This window comes from Aspergillus steynii (assembly GCF_002849105.1).
Source record: "Aspergillus steynii IBT 23096 chromosome Unknown P170scaffold_3, whole genome shotgun sequence".
NCBI classification, from domain to species: domain Eukaryota; kingdom Fungi; phylum Ascomycota; class Eurotiomycetes; order Eurotiales; family Aspergillaceae; genus Aspergillus; species Aspergillus steynii.
In genome coordinates, this window is record NW_020194400.1 from 426,952 (window position 1) to 440,262 (window position 13,311).

The window sequence follows — 13,311 nt, forward strand, 5'->3', positions numbered from 1 at the left end:
ATCTCAAGAATGACGTGTAAAAGGCTAGATTGAGTCATGTCAGCTTAGAGCTGGGAGGAAATCCAGATGAGCGAGCTCTTTCAGTTACACAAAAGTTCATCGGATAATGAGGTCACCCGAGACTGTTTTTGTGCACTTCCACTTCACAGGGACTGCGATATATTATGTCACATAAAATTAAGCCATGGTTTTGTTCCGAGTTATGTAGCATGAGCCAGCCCCCTCAGTTGAGACTGTTTTGTCAATATAATAGACTTAACACCCAAGGTCCTTTCTTTTTCTCATTTATTCATTCATCTCAAGCTTCAACATCGCAGACCATTGCTACGACAGGAATGACCTGTGACCTTTACATTCTACCTACGCGTGGCATACAAATGCAAATTATCACGTCACAAACAGCGGGTAAATCTTCATATTTTCTTTTTCTTTGAAGAAGGCAACCGCTCATCCTAGCCGACGAGAGCACCATATGCTGCCCATCAGCGGCAATCGGGACCCCGCCTTTCCCCGCTCAACAGGATATTCAACATACGTGGAGCAGCAGAGGTCGTTCAGATTAATGGAACTAAATGACGTGTAAGTGACTCTATTTAAATTGAAATTAATCTGTATACTGCATGCCGAGTCCACAGAAGAAAGCATGCTAGATAATCGATTTATCTTCACTAAGCATCCGGTTCCGTTCCATTACTGCCTGGTAGGCATCTTGACGAAACTAGTTACTCCCGTCCCAAAGATAAACAGTCGTATCTCATAAAGCGCCCTACAGAATTGAACTGTGGGTTCCAAAATAGAGGGGTTTTGGAATTTCCCCTCATGCTCGCCACTCAGAAAATGACGCTAGTTTCAGCTGAAGACAGGGAACAAAAGTACTGTACATCTCCATGTTCCATCTCATTTTCTGTGCCTCGGAATTATTATTTTCTCCATGGACTTTTGTTCGTCACATACGGCCTGTTTCTAGCTTAATATAATTCTATTTTTCTCGCAGACTGATTAGGTATCTCTATTTTTGTCCGAGTCCAGAGTATTGATAGGTCGGAATTCGAATTACTCGTTAGCCTGGCAGTTGTTTACTGCTAACGTAAAAATTGTATGAGGTTGTCAAACATTGACATTCTCGTGCTCGAAGATTCCACTGGAGAGTACGCAGTAGAACTGCTATGAACGAATAATTCCGACAGGGTTGGGTGGCGTTGCTTGTTCTATTTCAGGGTCACAGCATTCCAGGATATGGCCACGCACACGCATCTGGATCTCGGGGAAATGACCAATTAGTTCCGGTCCCTGGAATGCTCCATTGTCTAATACAGCAACCAAGATTAGAATTTCCTAGAAAGCTCGAAAAATACGATCGCGAGATCTTTCTTTAAGAAATTGTAACTAATTAAGGTGTTATACCGATGAAAAGTCAGGTCACATGGTTCGCCAAGCCCTATTTACATTTTGACGGGGGATTGTTTACATCGGCTCTTCAGGAACTCTTCCCCAACGAGTAATCATATCCTTATGGCCGGGAGGAGCACTTAGGTCGCAGAGAATTGTCTAATTGCGTTTGTTGATCGTCCTGTCAAGTTACTTTAACACGCAGCGCAGCGCTGCACTGCACAGCAAGGAGTGCGACGCAATGCAACCCACGAGACATCTACCTGCAGCATTGAATACGTGTACAACACGATAATCAGTCGGGGAGCTTAACCTCATGTGAAGAAAATATCGAGCGCCCAGATAAGAAAATTGGCTGGAGTCGCGATACTCCATTCAGCAACGCCATCGGTCGGTGGCGATTTTGAAAAGAGGGGAATGCCGATTTAACCGCCTTACGGAGCAGGGTACCTATCTGGTTTGATCTTAGCAGGTGCTCAATCCTGGAAAGCTCGATGGTCGAGACCCTGAGAGCTAGGATTCGACAGGGGTGTGCTCCACTCATCTACTGCGTAATGGCGGACGGACTATCATGTAGCGTCGTGCCAATAATGCGCCTAATTGCGCGCCACCCACACGATCCACAAGGAGCCTATCCCCGGCCCGCTGCATGGATCGCAAAACAGCCCTTGGAATTTGGAAGCAGGTGCCATCCTGCGCTTGGCATAATGGCTTTGGCTCTAGTCTCTGCCCGGCGCGCGGCTGGCCAATGGGCGACGAAATACACGAGCAGATTTGTGAAAAATTAATTGCTCGACAGGTTGAACTATGCAGTTTGGGGCCATCACCGATGTCGATCACCTTGGCCTGTACATATGACCATATGGCGCGCAGGCCAGGATTTCCCATCGTTGAAAATCGGTCCGGCTACGCTTTGCGGCGGAAAGGGTTTGTTTGATTGGGACCTACTTCGGCGATCGCCGAGCTTATTATAGGACTAAAGAAAATGAAGAAGTTGCAAAGAAAAACATCCGTTGAAATTTGGAGAATCATTCGCGAAGTGATTATTCCTGTCACTGAGCTACTCAAACTTTGGACCTCGGCCAATTGTTAACTAGCAGTTCTGTGAACCTTTGTAGTTCCAGTTTCCCTGTTCATGATAGTGATAAAAAAAAGAACCCCACACAATGTAGTCAAATCAATGTGAATTGTGAGATCTGTTATCGAAGGATGTCCTGTGCCAAAAGACCCAAAGTCTGGAGACGAGCGCCCTGCGACATCACGTTGATGCAATTCGACACGCGAATATGATGAAGGAGCTCTTGCTTGATCGCGTAAAGTTCCTTCTGAATTTGCCGAATCTCGTCCTCAAGGGCCCGTCTTCGTCGCTCTTCGTCGCGTCTCTCCGCCTCTAGCAGAGCGATTAAATCGACCTGCTTCTGCCGCGACTTTCCAGCAGCCAATCGGTTGCGCTCCTTGTATTTTTCGTGGTATTTCTGTCTCAGTTGTTTCACTTCGACGCTCTTTTCGAATGTGGGTTGAGGTTCGGAAGAAGGCGAATGCGCTTCAGCCGAACTTGGTTGTGCGGAAGTGTCCATCTGTCCTTGATTCGTTGTGGAGGGTGTCGTGTTAGGTGGTAAGCTGAATAGATCCTGTGGGTCGGCGAAAAGTGCAGGAGCCGGCGTGGCATTATCGGCGCCACCAGCTTGTAGCCCGAGAATTCGATCAAGCTCGTTCAAGTCTGGCACGGTGTTCTGGTATGAAAAATGATTGTTGCTGTTTTCTATCGTTGTCGCGGAGAGACCGTTTCTATAGACGATTAGAGTCGGCTCTCAATGAGAGATAGTATAGGCTCTTACGATTCGAAAGCTCCCCTGGGGGTGTTGGAGTCAACCTGAGCTACCGAAACATTTCCATTGCCGTCCAATTGCGATAGCATGTCCGTCCAGTCGACTGGGAGATCTGTGGACAAGCGAATGTCATCCATTGTGAAACAAGGCTTTGGGGGAGAAAAAGCAATTGAGAGTCGATAGAGTTTGTGGAATGCAGGTTGCTGAGCTCCCAGACGCGATTGTATATCAACATTTTCTCTCTTCAGCTCCCCCACTTACCGTTGTGTTCTGGAGCTCACCCCATGCCGGGAAATCTGTATAACAGGACGAACATTGCGTTAGAACATGCATCGGAGATGCAGCAAAGGTTAAGTGGCGTCAGGATTCCCGGAGATGAGGGGGCGATATACTCAGCATCTTGCCCGGCTTGCACTAATGCATTAGCAAACTAGGGAAGCAGATCGGTTTGAAGATGAGAATAGAGCGATCTGCGACAAGCTAAAAGTACCCGCACCTGGACTCTTGGGTCAATTTCATGCTATCGGGTGGTGTGCTCACTAGGCCGATCGGTAGTGATGGTTGAAACAAACACAAATGGCTGGCCCAAATGACTACAATCCACGAGTCAGATTCCGAGGAAGCGATGAAGAATGAATGGATTGTAATTTTGGCCAAATCGCCTATCAGCATCAGTGGCCGGTATCTCAATTTGAGGCCCCGACAAAGAACCCGTGGGATCTGGGATTCTGTATAGACAAAGTGAATAAGCAACAAACAGTCGGCAGCCAAACTTATTGGATTTAATTTATCGCGATTCTTTCGGGCAATTATCGCAGCTGATTATCCAGTAGAATACTCAAAAGCGGTACTAGGGTAAGCTGGTTTCCCAAAGACGCCGATTGCGTTATCTGAAAGCAAAATCTTCCAGGAAAACAAGGCGAACAAGACTTCATTAATTGGCTGCGTAAACAAAAGTCCATATTCGGCCCATATGGAGGAGACACATGCATGAGCTGAACACCTCAGTCACAATCTATTGAGTCAGCCGTAAGCTATCGCAAATCGTCACCAGAAACTTTTACACGTCATATAAACACCCATGCTTTTTCTCGACGCTAAAGCACTCCATGGGCCCCTGTAAATAAAAGCGCCGGCCTGAAAACTGCGTCGCCACCCCATCCCGCATTTCCCCCCTTCAATCAACAGCAAGAAGCATTTAACCATGGACTTAGACATATTTGCCTCTAAATTCCACCTTCTTCTTTGGGCATTGTTGGCCACGCCCGTTATTTACGTGCTTACTACTGTGACCTACGAGCTGTTCTTTTCGCCGCTGTCGCATATTCCCGGTCCTAAACTGGCTGCTTGCACGCGTCTCTATGAATTTTATTACGACATTGTCCTGCATGGCAGGTATACGTTCAAGATTGCTGAGCTGCATAAAAAATACGGTACATGATCCCGATTCCCCGTCGATCCAATAAACCTGTTTACTAAATGCCTCAGGACCCATAATCCGCATCAGCCCTGGGGAAGTCCACATCAATGACCCCGAGTATTACGAAACACTATACTCAATCAATGGTCCGCGCAACAAGGACTCATGGTTCATCGAATCATTCGACGTGGCCCAGTCTGCCTTCGCCACGCTCGACCATCGCTTACACAGACCTCGTCGCGCCTTGATCGCTCCGTACTTTTCCAAAGCGCGAGTGCAGCGCGTGCAGTCTCTGATCCAGAACAAGCTGCAGAAACTGACAAACCGATTGAACGAGGTTGCACGCTCCGGAAAGCCGCTCAAGGTAGACGTCGCGTTCAACTGCTTCACGGCCGACGTGATCACTTCGTACACCAGCTTTCGCGGGTTAAACTACCTCGATGACCCCGATATGGTACCCATTTGGAGCGAGACAGTCCGCAATCTCGTTGAAGTTGGAATGATCGCGCGACATCTACCTGGGTTTTTCCCGCTTCTGGCAAGTATGGGAATGAAGTGGATCCAGCGAATCTATCCCAAATTGCTTCCTGTCATCGCCTTCCGGATGAAATGTGCCCAGGAGGTGAATTTCATGTGGGAGAACGAAGAAAAAGCAAGCGAAGATTTTGCAAAGAACAGTCTCTCTCAAGAGCCTGCGCTTTTCCAGGACATGGTCGCCAAAGCCCCCGATACGCCTGATATCACCGAGGCTAGGGTCCTTCATGAGTATATTACTATCGTGGCAGCAGGAACTGAGACTACAGCGCATACGATGACGATCTGTACGTTTCATGTGCTTAATGACGAACAGGTCCTGCGCAAATTACGTGCAGAGTTGGAAGAAGCCTTCCCCGACAAGAAAGAAATGGATTTACAGACGCTTGAGCAACTTCCTTACCTAGTTAGTTCCTTCCCACGTTTGAGTCTCAAATCATGAAGCTGACACCACCAGACTGGGATTATTTACGAAGGACTCCGGTAGGCGCACCCTTTTTGCAAGAGTCACAACTTGAGCTAATGGCAGCAAAACAGACTATCGTACGGCCTTTCCCACCGTCTCCAAAGAATATGTCCCACCGATCCACTCAAGTTCAGGGATGTAGTCATCCCACCCAATGTAGGTACAGTTCCAGGCCAGCTTAGATCGGGAGCTAACAGACCTAGACATCGATCGGAATGTCCTCTGCCCTTATCCATCACGACGAGTCCATCTTTCCGAAATCCCACGAGTTCATCCCGGACAGATGGACAGACCTTGAGGACCGGAAGAGATTGAACAGATACCTGGTTTCCTTTAGTAAGGGTGCTCGCCAATGCATCGGAATGAAGTGAGTTTCTAGTGTATTCGCTCGTTTCCTGTTCGCTCCTCTTACGCCGATATGCTAATATGACTCGTCATAGCTTGGCATTTGCGGAGCTTTACATGGCTGTTGCCACGGTCTTCCGCACGTTTGATATGAAGCTGCACGAGACTACAGTGGATGATGTTCGGCTTCATAGCGACATGATGCTACCACATGCCAAGCCCGGTAGTAAGGGCGTGAGAGTAGTGATTGACCCTATTTAGTCAGATATCCCTGGATTGGGAACAGTATATATTACCTAAACCTTGAATATAGTGGGGGTTAGAACACTTTGGTGGATAGGTACGATGTCTCGGCATTATATAGTGTAGAGGCTACGGACTGAGTGAATGAATAGGCCATCTGCTACAACAATTAAATTCCATAGTTGAACTAATGGTAAACGTGAATCGAGAAATAATAGCTTTTCTAAAGGTAAAAAAAATGGAAATGTCATTGAGGGGTATTTCTGTATTTGACTTTTGTTGGGTTTTTTCTGTTCGTATCTTGTGCCGGTCTCCCTTTCTACGACGCCACTATCACAACATGGCGATAGTGAAATAGCGTCTTTTCTGCATTTTGGGGGCATTTTAATGACTGAATTGTATCCCAAAAAGTAGCACAAATCCGTTTATGCGCGTAGAAGCCGGGAATCCTTCCACTGACACTCTAACTGAATACTGAATGCTGAATGAAAATTTTTTTTGAAATCACTATCGGCCTCTAAAATGACGGATCAAGATTTCCGCATAATTACCACTGGATAAACGAACTCCCGACTTTTTCTTCTGGTCGATCTAGTACATGCAGCCAAGATACGTGGCGGTACCACGCTATGACGTGTAACTACTTTGTTCCTAGCATGGATGAGGTGTAGAACCATAGAAAAAAAGGCGCTAATATATGTAATTCTTACTGGTTAGTAAATTAGGCAGGCCCAACTCGGATAATTTCGTATTATATCACTTTGATGTATCTCTGCCCTTCGGTGAACATATTCCACGACCACCCCCCGCCCGCGCCAAAAGGAAAACGACTTACGCTCAGAATCACGTTCAATGGAGTCAGGACACAATTATCGGTTTCCCTGTCTAACGGATGGTCGTATTGTGGAGGATGAAACGTGGAAATTCGCCCCACTTGATGCGGTCAAGTACTCAGATCTCAATATCCAAGAAGGGACTTCGGCAAAATGGCTCAATATCGCCTGGGCTGTTCTATTATTTGTCTACGACGAGGTGGAAATTATAAAATTCGAATCCATCTACAATGGCGAAAGGAAAGTTTTGAGTAGCATGGTTACTCGCGATCAACCGTGGCAGGACATCGATTTCCATTATGAAGACTATGAGTCTGCTCAAACCAATACCGGCGTTTGCATATTCACAGAACAGGTTGCCGATATTCCGCCGGTGAGTAGGAAAGCGTGATTGAAATCCAACTCAGAACTGATGCTCCTAGGAACTGCAACTTGCATTGGCGGTACAATGCTCGGACGGCTTGACAATATCTCTGGCATATCGCCCGCAGCTGGTTTCCGATAGACAAGCACTGAACATCGCTAGCACGTTCAACAAGATCATGGACGCATTAAAAGGGCCAAATATTCCTATATGCGCGATTGACATCTGCGACGAGCACAATCTCGACCAGATCGCTAAATTCAACACTGGTCCACGTCAAGTCAAGGAGGACTACCTACACAGTATCATTGAGAGACAGGCACTCGAAGCCCCGGATCAAGTTGCCGTCGATGCATGGGATGCTCGGTTAACATACAAAGAACTTGACTTCTTTGCGTCCGTATTAGCAAGTCGTCTAAGATCACTCAATGCAGCAAATACCTATGTACCGCTGTGCGCAGAGAAATCAGCCTGGGCCGTTGTCGCCATCCTGGGGATTCTGAAAGCCGGGGCTGCCTGTTCGCCTCTCGAGGCATCTCATCCCCGCGATAGGTTAGAAACCATGATCCGGTCTTGTGGTGCCACAACTGTTGTGGCAACGAAATCACACGCGTCACTGTTTCAGCTAGACGGCGTTGATGTCGTTGTCGTTTCTTCTGAATCTCTATCGTCTGAAAAGGAATGTTTGAATCTATCCGATACCACGGTCGCTCCACGATCTCCGGCCTTCCTCATGTGGACCTCTGGAAGCACTGGTAACCCCAAAAGCGTGGTTCTGGAACATGCAGCCCTATACATGAGCATCACCACCTACGCAGAAGCGAGCAACCTTTCAGCCCGGACAAGAACATTCCAATTTACGTCTTTCACGTTCACCGTCAGTATATGCGACATCTTTGGCACCATGAGCAAAGGAGGGACGTTGTGTATGCCGTCCGACGAGCAACGTTTGAACGATCTATCCGGAGCAATGAAAGCCTCGGCTGCCTCCTTTTGCTGGCTTACCTCGACCTCCCTGACCGGACTCGACCCTGAAAAGCTCCCCGACCTCCGCTGTGTCACTGTTGGTGGTGAATCTCTTTCGCGGGAAACGGTGGTACGCTGGGCTGGGAAATGCCAGGTCAATGTGTCGTACGGCACAACGGAGACATGCGGATGGTGTTTGCTGAACCCAAATCTGACACCAGAGCGTGAATCCCGAGTTCTCGGGAAGCCTATTATCCCTGCAGCTTGGATATGCCATCCTGACGATATCGAGAAGTTGGTTCCTGTCGGTGCGGTCGGCGAGCTGCTCATTGAGGGCCCCTTCTTGGCGAGGGAATATCTCGATGATCCGGAACGCACGGCAGCGCAATTCATTCAGCCACCCAGCTGGGCGAAGCTATTTCGAACTGATCCAGCAACGAGGCTTTATCGGACGAACGATCTGGTTCGGTATAACTCCGATGGATCTATCATGTTTGTAGGCCGGAAGCAGGCACATGCGAAGATACGTGGAAATCGGATCAATCTGATCGATATCGAACATCATGTGCGACGGGCATTGGGAACCCCCGAAGCAATCGTCGACGTGGTGCACACCAAAGACGGTATTGATATGTTGACGGCGTTTCTGCTCGCCTCTTCGGGCATGGGCAACAGTCAGGGCTTTGGAAGCCCCGTGACTCACGCTGATGATGATTTCCGCCAACGTGTCGCCAATGCTTTGGAAGTGCTAGAGGCAACGCTGCCCAGTTACATGATCCCAACTGCCTTCGTGCCGCTGTCTCTAATTCCACTTACGCGTACCAACAAGACAGACAGGCGACTGTTACGTGAAGAAGCCGGGGCGCGGACCAGAGCTGAGCTGGTACAGCTTGCAGCTCCCAAAAGCGAGAATGCTAAAGCGCTGCTCTCGGGCGATGAATACATCATGCAGAAACTATGGTCCAAGGTGACAGGCCTTGCTATCGACAACATAGGCCCTGACGACAGCTTCTTTCACCTAGGTGGTGATTCAGTCATGGCAATTCGACTGGTTTCGCTGGCCAGGAAGCACGGGCTTATATTCACCGTCATGGATATGTTCCGTCACTCAAAGCTGAGAGACCTGGCAACTTTCATTACCGGGCGCGGGGAACAGAATTGGGCTGAGCCCAGTTCTGTGAGCTTCCATGTCGAAGACCTGGTTCCAGACGCGGCCAGAGAGTGCGGGGTGGAGTTTAATGCTATCGAAGACTTGTATCCGTGCACAGCATTGCAAGAGGGGTTGATGGCACTATCGGCACAGAGGACAGGTGCCTATATCCTGCAAATGGCCTGTGATATACCATTGACAGCAGAAGTGCCCCAATTCCTTGCAGCATGGGAGACCGTCTTCGATGCGCTTCCAATCCTGCGCACACGGATTATTCAGCTAGGTCGAGGAGGATTCTATCAAGCTGTGGTGAAGGAGAAAATGGACTGGCGCTCTGTGACCAGTGAGTCAGAATGGCGCGACTGGAATCAGATGCACCCTATGCAACTAGGCTGTCCATTGGCACGACTCGCACTTCTTCATGTGGATTCCCGACCAGTCCGCATACTAATCGCTGTTCATCATTCCATTTTTGATCGCTGGTCTACTTCCCTTGTGCTTGACATGGTTGATCAAGTATACCAAAAACGGGAGATCCAGCAACAACAGTTCAAACATTTTGTTGAATATGTACACTCTCGTCCGGTCGAATCAAGTGATGCTTTTTGGGATGATCACCTTCGAGATGCTCAGCACACGGCCTTTCCCAAGATTAAAGACGCCTCCCTTTTACCAAAGCCAACCATGTCAAGAAACAAGGCCATTACGCTCGAGTCCTCGCGAAGCAATTTCACAGCAACGACGAAACTGCGCCTCTGCTGGGCTTTAGTTCTCTCCCAACACACAGACAGTACCGACGTTGTGTTTGGTGCCGTCTCGACGGGTCGAAGCGCCCCTGTCGAAGGCGTAGAGAACTTAGTCGGTCCCACTCTAGCGACAGTGCCATTCCGAGTGAGAATCAACTCGGACATATCGGTTGCAAATGCCCTTGAGAGCGTGCAGAGCGACAGCGCGTCAATTATTCCCCATGAGCAACGGGGTCTACAACATATCTCGAGAATCTCTGCCGACACGAAGAGTGCTTGCAAATTCGAAAACATTCTGATCGTTCATGCCCCGAGTTCAGGTGGCGGAATGAGCCTTCTCGGGGACATGGCGGATGACCAGCTGCCTGAACTGTTCAGCTACGGCCTTACATTGTCATGTGAAGTTATGGGACCGGATCGGATTCATGTCGATGCGTTCTTTGATCCGAAGATAATTGGCGAGAAACACGTGGAGACTTTACTTTGCCAGCTTGATCATGCCATGCGACAAATAAATGATGTTCCAAGTTCTCAACTTGGAGACGTTAGGCTTCTCAGTGCCAGCGACGAGGAATTGCTCAAATCATGGAACTCCCGTGTGTTCACCCAAAGCAGTTCGACTGTTCATCAAATCATCCAGGATCAATGTGCAGGATCACCCGATGCAGAGGCAGTGTGCTCGTGGGACGGGTCATTGAGTTATGGCAAACTTGATGCTCTTTCCACTGGACTAGCCCTCCATCTCCGCCAGCGTGGAGTAGGACCGGAGGTCTTTGTTCCCTTACTTTTTGACAAGTCGAAATGGACGGTGGTTGCTATCCTCGGTGTCCTGAAAGCCGGTGGTGCTTTTCTTCTACTCGATCCGTCCTTTCCCAAAGACAGACTACAAACGATTTGCAACCAGGTCAATGCGCGAGTTATACTAGCTTCACAGAAGCATTCAAAGCCAGCAGGGAGTCTTGTCGGGGACTGTTTCGTGGTGGACGACTCCCTGGAGTACAACCCAGCACCTTCAGTCGCATTGCCGACCACCGATCCGAGCAACGCTCTCTACGCCGTGTTCACGTCAGGGTCAACAGGGACACCAAAAGGTGTTATAATTGAACACGGCCAGTATGCCTCTGGAGCCAAAGCTCATATGGCAGCTGCATCGATATCCTCGGCATCCCGGGTCCTGCAATTCTCGTCCTACGCGTTTGACGCCAGTGTCATCGAGCATCTAACCACCCTGATGGCTGGCGGGTGTGTCTGCATCGTTTCAGACACCGAGCGCAGCAACTCTTTCTCCGAGGCAGTCGCGTCTAGGAATGCTAACTGGACATGGTTGACGCCAAGCGTTGTTCGAACCATGGATCCCAAAGACTTTGCGTCGCTGAAACACCTTTGTTTGATGGGCGAGGCTCTCGGGCCAGCAGAAGTCCAGAAATGGACCCAGCATGTTCACCTCATGCAAGCATACGGACCAGCGGAGTGCTCCGTCCTCGCTACGCTACAACCTTCTTTCGACCTAGACTCGGATCCTCGGAACATCGGATTTCCAAGTGGTTGTGCTGCATGGGTTGTCGACAAAGATGACGCCACCCGTCTGGCGCCTGTGGGTGCGGTCGGAGAGCTTCTGATTGAAGGTCCCATTGTTGGGAGAGGCTATCATCGCGACCCGGAGCAGACCGGGAAAGCCTTCATTAACCCGCCTGATTGGATCGATAGATTTCGGCAATCTGGCTCTCGACGAATTCATATGTACAGGACAGGCGACTTGGTCCAGTACGCTCCGCAGCTTGACGGGACACTGCTCTATATTTCCCGCAAGGACACGCAGGTAAAGATTCGTGGTCAGCGTCTGGAGCTTCATGAAGTGGAGTATCATGTTGGTGAAGTTACGGAGCCGTCCTGGGACATTGCAGCCGAGGTGATCAGTCATGGCTCTCGAAAAATTCTTGCTCTGTTTTTCTCTATCGCAGAGACAGATTCAGAGACTGATTGCACAATTACTCATCTGACAGATGAGACACGCAAACAAGTCATGAAGGTCAAGCAGAAGCTCAGCACTCGCCTACCTTCCTTCATGATACCAACAGCTTGGATCCCTCTGTCGAGGATACCACTTTCTGCATCGAAGAAAACAGACCGGCGTCGAATGCGTGTTCTTGTGGATAAACTTCCAGTGGAACAATTCAATAAACACCTCATTGATGAGAGAGTTTCAACAGGACATGGTTCTAATGGTTCCGTACATATTGATGAGAGACCAATGACCGAGGAAGAGATCATGCTGCATGACCTCATCTGCGAAGTGCTCGAAAGCCAGGACTACGAGCTTGACAAAAGCACTGTTACCATGGATCAGCAATTCACAGATATTGGAGGCGACTCATTGACTGCATTGGCTTTGGTGTCACGGGCGAAGAAGATCGGATTTGCTTTTACAGCAGCGGACGTAATTGCGTGTACTTTGGGAGAGTTGGCAGGTAAGAGAGTTTGAAGGCTAACTTGTATCTATGCTTATTTCTTCAATTGAGTTTCGTCATGTTCGAGTTGAACGCACAGCCTGAAAACTTTCGGTTAAATCTGAGCTTTGAGTAGATACCCCCTATCATAGACGACAGAAACAATGAACAGGCCAAAAGTCTAGCTCAGCTTGGCTTCACGTTTTTCTCCACCTTCGGAGTTTTCACAAACTTCCCGTTGCATTCCCTTGCTTCTAATCAACAATCCATTCTCATCAAAATCCAAAATATGAACATCATCCAGTAGACCCCCGCCAAATCGTCCGGTAACCCGAGAATAGACCCACACCTGTAGACCCTCCGCGATCACTCGTTGAATTTGAACATTGAAACCCGGACTGTCGGCCAGAACCTGGGGCCAAAAGTCAATAAATTCAGACTTTGACATCGGAGGTAGATCATCGTGTCTTAGTTCGAGATCCGGGTGGAGGATGGAGGCAATGGAGGATGTTTCACGCTTATTGACGATAGTATTGAGGAAGAGTTGAGCACGAGATTTGAGGTCCATGTTTGCTTAGA

At 48.7% G+C, this 13,311-nt stretch overlaps 4 protein-coding genes across 4 annotated transcripts; 2 read left to right on the top strand and 2 right to left on the bottom strand.

Moving 5' to 3' along the window:
* Window positions 1-2,588: 2,588 nt before the first annotated feature.
* Window positions 2,589-3,355, bottom strand: P170DRAFT_473593 (uncharacterized protein; the record flags this gene model as incomplete). The annotated part of the gene is made up of 2 exons (XM_024853063.1): window positions 2,589-3,177; window positions 3,228-3,355. 2 exons carry the CDS (start codon window positions 3,353-3,355, stop codon window positions 2,589-2,591), a joined length of 717 nt encoding a protein of 238 aa, XP_024705321.1.
* Window positions 3,356-4,422: 1,067 nt separating this feature from the next.
* On the top strand, window positions 4,423-6,317 carry P170DRAFT_454673 (cytochrome P450; the record flags this gene model as incomplete). The annotated part of the gene is made up of 6 exons (XM_024851465.1): window positions 4,423-4,651; window positions 4,707-5,578; window positions 5,630-5,655; window positions 5,710-5,794; window positions 5,842-6,005; window positions 6,079-6,317. The coding sequence occupies 6 exons, from the start codon at window positions 4,423-4,425 to the stop codon at window positions 6,242-6,244; spliced, it is 1,542 nt and encodes a 513-aa protein (XP_024705322.1). The 3' UTR covers window positions 6,245-6,317.
* Window positions 6,318-7,078: 761 nt separating this feature from the next.
* Window positions 7,079-12,769, top strand: P170DRAFT_404719 (acetyl-CoA synthetase-like protein; the record flags this gene model as incomplete). The annotated part of the gene is made up of 2 exons (XM_024846542.1): window positions 7,079-7,432; window positions 7,482-12,769. The coding sequence occupies 2 exons, from the start codon at window positions 7,079-7,081 to the stop codon at window positions 12,765-12,767; spliced, it is 5,640 nt and encodes a 1,879-aa protein (XP_024705323.1).
* Window positions 12,770-12,913: 144 nt separating this feature from the next.
* Window positions 12,914-13,300, bottom strand: P170DRAFT_473596 (nuclear transport factor 2 family protein; the record flags this gene model as incomplete). The annotated part of the gene is made up of 1 exon (XM_024853064.1): window positions 12,914-13,300. One exon carries the CDS (start codon window positions 13,298-13,300, stop codon window positions 12,914-12,916), a length of 387 nt encoding a protein of 128 aa, XP_024705324.1.
* Window positions 13,301-13,311: the final 11 nt, after the last annotated feature.